Raw genomic sequence first — 8,377 nt, forward strand, 5'->3', positions numbered from 1 at the left:
CCTCGTCTTACTGTAACGTAAGCTATGTTTGGCTGATAAGCCTAGGAGGCCTGCCCTTTTCTGAAGAGAAACAGAGAAAGAGGAAGGGGAAACAGTGTTCAAGATATAATATGTGAATTTTTTTTAAAGTTATCTTAAAAAAGAAAGAGATGGCTATAAGGCATTTTCTTAATTAGTGACTAATGGGGAAGGGTCCAGCCCATTATGGGTGGTGCCATGCCTGGGCTAACCATCCTAGGTTCTATGAGGAGGCTGAGCAAATCATAAGGAGCAAGCCAGTAAGCAGCACCCCTCCATAGCCTCTGCATNAGTTCCTGCCTCCAGGTTCCTGNCCATTTNGAGTTTCTATCCNGACTTCCATAATGATGAACAGCAATATGAAAGTATAAGCCAAATAAACTGTTTCCTCCCCAACTTGCTTTTTAGTCATAGAGTTTTGTCACAGCAGCAGAAATCCTGACTAAGACAACATGCACCTTCCAGGACGACATGGTATTTCGTTCCCATTAACAAGCAGTGTCACCAGTGGAAGCACTTACATGGACCAACTCTTCATTATCCCTCGCTGAGTAAATGGCAATCCTCCTTTCCAAGGTGGTCTGCAGGCCGTCCTGCTCGNTGGCTGAAAGGTCAGCGTTGACAGTGAAGGTTCCGATGAACCTGGGGAGAGACCAGGTACTCCTCTATACAGCAGTCAAAGCGAAGGAGAAATTCTAGTCTTTTACAGCCAAGCAAACCAACAGGAAGTGACTCTTAAACTTGCCTGCCTGCACCGACTCTTCTCAGCCCAGCTAGCTAGTGCTGACCATCACTGACCCAACTCAGCTGGCACATCCTTGGGCACACTTTCCACTGCCACCCGAGAGGAGCACCCTGTTTTCTGCGCTTCTCTACCCCAGAACTCCTCACACTAGCCTGAGTATGCGGTGCATATGGGACTCGAGCCAGCCAAGGCTCTCTTTTAAGCCTAGGGTCATCCTGGTGTGTCCCTCGCCTCAATGTCATGCCCCTTCCTGATGCCAACTGACCACTTCAGGAGAGGTCTATAGAACTGACCTGAACCAGACCAAGAGAAACCCAATCCTAAAACCCAGTGCTCAAGTACAGTAGATGGCCTTACCACTTTACCAGGTTTGAAAGGTAGTAGGCATCCCTATCTTGAAGTGGCACCTTGGTAAAGCGAATTGGAATGATGGAGAGGCCAATGGCCAGCAGATCTGGCTGTCGGCAGATGCTATTTCGATAGAAGCCACTGGCCAGCAGGCATAGCAGGTGAACCTGTAGAGAATAGAGGGAGAGCTAAGGATAGCAGGGATCCTGCTGCCCAGTTCAGATGGTCTGTGGACAGAGAACACTGGCTGTGCTTCTACACACAGCAGTGCAAAGTGCGAAGGAATATGTCATCAGCCATACTCCAAGGCTTTGTGTCTCACTCTCTTCTCTCCATGTACTCCCTCCCTCAAAGAATCCACTAGTTCAAATGAGAACGTTTCCTCTCCCAGCCTCCCCTTTACAAACTGCAGGATTTTCAGAGGAAGCATCACATCCCCTGGGTAGGCTGTAGTGAGCTGGGCAGGGGAGGGAGGGGAGGGGAGAGGAGGGGAGGCACAGGCTGCTCAGGGCACCAGCTGGAGGCCAAGCATGAGCCTCCCTGACTGCTCTCCTCTCAACCTGCTCATCTGAACCCACCCTGCTCTGCTGGGCACCCCACTTTAACTCCTACCCTGTCCTCCACCCTTCAACCTACTGAGACAACAGAAAGGCTGTCCACTCTCTCTCATCTCCACACAAAGCTTTCCCTCTCCTTCCTGCCACTCATCTGCCTTCTCCACACCCAGGTGAAAGGAGCCCCACTTGGACACTGCCTGTAAGCCCAGCCGTGAGGATGGCACCTAACGTCATGCAGGCCTGCCTGTCCCACCTGGCCCTGCTCTTCGTGGTCCTACCAGCCTTCACCTTGTGCATGTTCTCGTGTACTTCTTTATTGAAACGCTTCATCATCCTCCGCAGGTATGTCTCAAACTCCATCTTTATCTTCTCACTGAAACACACAGTGAGAGACCCAAGATTGAATCGGGAATCCGCAACTCCTCACCATGACATGGGAGTCACTTCCCTGGGTTCCTACACAAGGCTGTGCTAACTCAGCCAAATCAACAAGCAACCACCATCTGCTCCTTCTCTGTTGGGAGAAGAGTGATGTCTGAGTGAAATGTGTGTTGCTGACACAGGCATGGCCATGCCAAGGGTCCCATAGCCTCAGACTCATGGGAAAATGGCAAAGCCTCCCCTTGCCCACGAGACTCAAAGAAATGGGAAAGGCTTCACTTTCCTCTTGGGTTCAAGTATGGATGTTAATAGTGTACGAAAAAAAAAATGTCCACCATAGCTCCGTACCATGTTTACAGCCTCAAGAATGCTCCCCTCCAGAGACTGCTCCTACTGAGATGACCTAAACCTGTTCTCTTGACCCAGCTGCACACCATAGACCCTGCCTCCCTGATCACCTCTATGTAGTAAACACTCCAGTCTGGAGGGTTGAGGTTTCTCTGTCCACATGGCTGTCTTTTGTTCATTCCCTCTTGCCCCAGTCTGGTCCATCTCTGCAGCCATGACGGATGTAGCACTTCTCATCTGCAAACCTGCTCACAGGTCTCTGTGCAGCCCCTGGATGCAGCAGCTCCCATCTGAAATCTGCTCTTGGGCAATACATCCTCCAACCCCTCCCAGCATGCCCTGCCTCACCCACAGGCCTCAAACTCCCTTCCTTCAGAATCTTAACCACTGACTTCCTCCTCAAACCGTCACACAGATGCTAAATTAAAGAAGACATTTACATGACTGTTCTGCAAAATCTTTCACCCTGGCCCATCAACCTACAGGAAAACCTTGCACTTCCTAAAAGACACAATGTCTCCCATTGAAGTGAACCTCCTTAGCGAGCTTCGTTGCTCCATTTTCCTAGGCCAATCAGGAGGCTACAGTGGAGCTAGGCACCCTGGGCAGGGTGCTCCTTCCACAGTGGGCACTATCTCAAGCCTTGTAGTGATTCGTGGTAGGGAAAGCATAAGTGCCAGGGGGAAATTCAGGTCTTGGGTCCTCCACTCACTGGCTAGGTGACTCCTGGACTGTCATACATACTCTCTGAGCCTCTCATTTATACTCCTGCTCGAGGGTCAGGTAGTCAGAGATAAACAAGGAGCTCAGTCCGTGTCATGCACCTCTATCTCACCCAGCAGAGACATCCAGGTGTCTCCGTCAGTCCCACTGCAAACCTAGGCTCTCCTCTGTGGCTCCAGACCACGATGACATGCAAAGGCTTTCTCCGTGTGTCTGCTGCCTATTTTCAGGTCAGGGGCCCAGAAGCAGAGCCCAGCCTACCTTCTTTCCCGTTCCTTCGCCTGCTGTGGTGTTTCAATTTCAATCTCCACCGCCTTCACAGGCAGGTCAGACGGTGAGGTGGCAGAATTTTCTCCCATGTCCAGCACAGGTTCAGTAAGCTCTATCAACAGTAATTTTAAAGGTGGTTAGTAATAATTGGGGCTGAAAATTTGCCTCAGTGGCTTAGAGCCCTGACTACAGAGGACCTGGGTTCTATTCTCAGCACTCACATGGTGACTCATAGCTATAACTCTAGTCCCAGAGGACTCAACACCCTCTTCTGACCTCCATGAGTACCAGACACATGGTACAGACATATATGCAGGCAAAACACTTATACACCTAAGTTAAAGTTAACAATAATGAGGTAATATATAGAACAAAATCAGGGTTCTGCTGGGGAAACAAGATCAGGAATAGACAAGGAAGCCGTGAGACTCCTGATTGTTTATCTGATAAAACCAGATATTCTAAAAAGCAAGAGGCCAGGACTTTTCAAAGCAGGCATTGCTCTACAAAGAGAAAAAAAGGCAGTGCCTGCTCTGGTGGCACACATCTGTAATCCCAGCACTCAGCAGTGAGACCAGAGGCCCTACATCCCAGGGCAGCCTGGGCTACATAGCAAGTTCAATAATAGAGGCCTCATCTTAAAAAAACAAACAAACCACGGCCTAGAGGCCGGCGAGACTGTACAGAACCTGAGGTCCTGACTTTGGGGNTGGATCCCACAAGGTGACAGAAAAGAACTCTTGAGAGCTGTCCTCTGATCAAAGACACACCATACACAGACACATACATAAAACTCATAAACTTTCACACATATATACATAACACACACACACACACACACTTTAAAAACCAAACCAAAAAAGCAAGGCATAGGAGTCGTAGTTCTGTGGCAGAGCACCCTCCTAGCATTCCTAAGGCACCATAAGGAATTAATAAAGGTAGTACATGGTGGGGGCTTTAGATTAAAAGACATGTACAAACTCATAACAACCACGGGACCTGGGTTAGAAAGAAAGAGAGAAAGCAAGTGAGCGAGCTATAAAGACTTTTTTTTGTTTTCACAACTTTGGGTTGTTTTTCATGTTTGGGGTGTGATGAGGTTGCTTTGTCAGATAAGCCACCACTACCTTCTTAGTAAAGGCTTGCTCAAATATTCAAAAGCCAAGCTTTGGGACTACATAGAGAAAGAAACATTCAATATAAAGGACCAGGTATCAGACTACTCTCATTTCTTGGTAGATTTGAACCTTGTCAAATAAAAGGCTGGGGGAAGCATGCCCCACAGAAGGAACCAGGGATTAGCATTGTACCACTCTCAGGGTGTGGACCTGAGGCTCAGGCCTACAGCACTTACAGACTTCCTCCCCAAATCCTGCAGCCTGACTAGGCACAACTCACAGCTGCATGCGATTTGCAGAATGCTGCCTGTGNAAAAGCCTGCCTCAGGCAAGCAAACAGCTATGTGGAGTGGCACTGGGCTGGTGGAGTTAGGACTCCACAGCTCCTCTGGATGCACTCTTCCTCGGTATTGCTTCTGTCAAGTCCCTACTGTAACTTATCTCAAGATGGTCTTTGTTACAAAGAAACAACAAAGATTGCAACATGTGACTTAGCTCCAAACAGCAAACTCAGAACCAACAAAGAGAGAAACAAGAGAACTTCACCTTCCACCTCCTCCCAGTCATCCTCGCTGTCATCTTCATCAGTGCCTTGGTCCACCACCTCGATTTTTGGGTGTTTCTTTGCCTTCTTGCAGTCAGCTGGTGAGTCCCTGTATATGGATCAAAGACACAGAAGGCTCACTCACATACATATCCTAGTGTCACACTCAGGCTAAGCAAACCTCCAGGAGTCTTTCTCCTATTGACTGTTTATTGCAACCACATCCATGAAAATGATGGACAGCTGGCTCGCAAAAGTCTCAAGACGTGAAGTGGGAAGAGCTCCAGTGTAAGGTTACCCTGGCAACTAAGCAAGGCCTTTGTTTCTCAAAACAAACCCAGAACCTATTAACTCACAATCCATGTGAAAAACAAAAAAAACAAAAAATAAAAAAACAAAGCAAAACCAAAAACAAAACAAAACTGCTGTGCCTTGAAAAGGTGAGGGCAAAATTAAAGCAATCACATGATCCCAGGAGTCTTGGACTGCTGAGGTAACTAGGTACACTAGCACGGAGCTGGAGGCCAGGGAGGGAAAAAAAGCTCACACCAGCAGAGCCAAAGCTGCCTGAGACNCAACTCAGAGAATGCTTTTCTCCCATTAGAAAATATAGCCCAAGGACACTGAAGCTGCCACACCTCAAACACAGCAAGTCAGGTGTGATCGCACAAGAACCTGTAAGCAGGTCCAGGCTGGGGGGCTGCTGGTAGGGGAAACCCATGTAGACAAATAGCTCGACAGACCGTGAGGTGTGAGGTAAACAGCTGCCAGGACCCTGACATGTGTCTGCAGAGTCATATATAAACCCCAAATCCTGTTGACAGTTCTGGGTTACTTTGGCCTTTGTAAACNTTAGGATACTTGGTATCTAGAGGAAACAGCCAAGATTTTTAGCATAGACATTTTAGGACCATCTCAGTCCTGAGCTCCAATAAAGCTCAAAAAAACCTCCACTTTTGTTTTTGTTTGCTACTTGCAACCAGGAGGCATTAAGGAGCCACGGTGGAGAGTCCAGCCACTTCCCCTGGCCCACTACTGCCCTCTGCTGGACTGCCCTCCCATCATCAACAGCAAGTTCAGCTTCCTCTATTCACCTACCCTCCAGCTTGCTTAGGTTGGGTAGTTAACTAGTCTCTCACTGTCCCTCATCCTGAAATAAGGATATCCAGCTGCCATTAAGGCAAACTACAGGCCCACCCTAGATGAATGTGAACGAAGGCCCTGTGAACATGAATGAAGGTCACAGTTGTAGCTGAGGCCCAAGAAGTGTGAGCACCCTAGAGGGTGGCAAAACCTGAGTAGCTTGCACTGTCATAGAGAACTATCATTCAGGTGGACATAGCAGCAGGAAACAGGAGCAAAAAAAAAATCCAAGAATCTGTCAAAAACAAAAACAAAACGAAACAAAAAAACCAGAGCCACTGGCTTCAGACACAGTACGAGAGGGAAAGAAAATACTCCAGATGGAAGGAAAAGGAGGGGGGCTGAAGGTGGGGTTCAGTGCTCGGTGCTCACTCACAATGCAGGAAGCCTTTGGTATGATCNACTAAACTATGAGAAAACAAAAACATAAAACTAAGAAGGGCAGCAGGGGACAAGAATGTGCCCAGTGAACGCTCAAAGTCCAACTGAGCATGAGTTGCCAGTTCCAATTTCCAGATGGCAGAAGTCTCTCCTGCCTCTCTGCTAAGTGTCTGTGAAGTTGAAATAACTTCAGACCAAGAATCGGGAACCCTGAATTCGACGGCTGAGTGTGCTTCTAGCTAGCTGTGAAACCATGAATAAATGACTATATGTGAGCTGCCATTGAACTCATCAGAAACCGAGGCCTCCAGCTCCTGCTGGCCTGGCTCTGTCTAGAAATGCTTAACAACCCTCCCTCTTCCCACATCCCCTTAGAGAGCAAGGAGTCACTTCGTCACTGGGCTCCGGGCTTGAGCGTCTCACCGGAAGTCATCCCCGTCGCTGAGTGCTTCCTCCTTCAGAACCTTGAGATTCTTGGATCTAGCAGTGGCCTTGGCCACTTTCTTTTTTGCTGCACCATTTGTGGGGTCCCCTGGATCACTGCAGCCCCTCTTCCTCTTTCCTTGAGAAACTTTCGGGAAAGAGCACTTCCTTCGAGGTTTCTGCTTCTCATCTTCAAAGTCATCTGNGTGACAACACAGGGCAAGAGGTGACGGGCGGGTGGGAAGGTGGAGGCGGTGTGACTTACGGGCAAGGGTCAGGAAAAGGCTCATAGTCTCCTCACAACCACGGCTCTGTCACCCGTCTGTCACCTGCTCACCAGCCTGTGCCTAGGCAGCACCCAGCGCTCAGCCTTTCACACGGAGCCTTCGCCATGGTCACAATGAAAACTACAGATCAAACGCAAAGCCTTGATCTGTAGGGTAGGGAAGCACCGCCATCATGCTACCCCCCCAGATCACTCCCCTTTCTTGCTGTACGTCTAAAACTGAAACCNCCCTGTGACTAAAACTCTAAATTCCAACCTTCAAGGAAATGCCTGAATCCACTCATCCGCACCTTGNCCACCACCCACCTGCCAAGGCCTATCAGAACCTACCACTCTCAGGTGAGATGCTTCTAGTTCACAAACCTCTCTGCACCTTATTCCTACTACTGTGTTTCTGCCNTATTTTACACCAAACTCTGCTCAAAGCACACTGCTGATCTAACCGAGACCGTGCCCGTAAGTCAACAGCCTCGGCAGACTCCAGAGTCNGAAGAGGACTGTGGATGTTTCTCAGCTGCTTGGCCTCAATTCCAGTGCTCAGATACCAAAAGGTTTTCGACGNTTGAAACATCTGCATCAACTTTACAGGTGCAAATTATCAACAAATCCAAGGAGACACTCTGCTTCCCATAGCTCTGCCACAGTTGACCTTGGGAAGACAGATTAGCTTTAAGACTCCACAGAGCTATGGGTGATGGCGGCATGTCTTAGTCCCAGCACTAGGGAAGCAGAAGCAGGTGCATAACTGCAGGTTCGAGGCCAGTCCAGTCTACAGAGAGAGTTCCAAACAGCTAGGGCTACACAGAGAAGCCCTGTCTTGAAAACAGGGTGGGGGTCGGGGAAGACTCCAAAAGGGAGTGCTGAATTATTAAATCAACCCATTTCTATCGTTCACTGTTTGTCTTGCTGACTGTTTGGGTACGTATTTATATTCTCAGAAAATATATTTTTGTTTGTGGGGGAGGCTAAGACTCTTTGGTTAGATTTAAATGAAACGGTAATTTAATTAAACTCAAATTCACATGAGACAAACATTTGTTTTTATGCTAGATAAAACACCAATTCTTGTCTTGTTTTCTTTTTTTTTTTTAA

At 48.2% G+C, this 8,377-nt stretch overlaps 1 protein-coding gene across 1 annotated transcript in view; it reads right to left on the minus strand.

The window, feature by feature from the left end:
* Positions 1-7,250, minus strand: part of Xpc (XPC complex subunit, DNA damage recognition and repair factor) — a 21,094-nt gene extending 13,844 nt beyond the window's left edge. Inside the window, exons 1-6 of the mRNA XM_029478235.1 lie at positions 7,000-7,250; positions 5,055-5,161; positions 3,382-3,502; positions 1,957-2,041; positions 1,121-1,278; positions 540-660 (exon numbers count right to left, since the gene is read on the minus strand). Coding sequence (XP_029334095.1) covers positions 540-660; positions 1,121-1,278; positions 1,957-2,041; positions 3,382-3,479 — 462 coding nt within the window. The 5' untranslated portion in view covers positions 3,480-3,502; positions 5,055-5,161; positions 7,000-7,250. The remainder of the gene's footprint in view (positions 1-539; positions 661-1,120; positions 1,279-1,956; positions 2,042-3,381; positions 3,503-5,054; positions 5,162-6,999) is intronic.
* Positions 7,251-8,377: the final 1,127 nt, after the last annotated feature.

This window comes from Mus caroli, chromosome 6 (assembly GCF_900094665.2).
Source record: "Mus caroli chromosome 6, CAROLI_EIJ_v1.1, whole genome shotgun sequence".
Classification (NCBI taxonomy): Eukaryota; Metazoa; Chordata; class Mammalia; order Rodentia; family Muridae; genus Mus; species Mus caroli.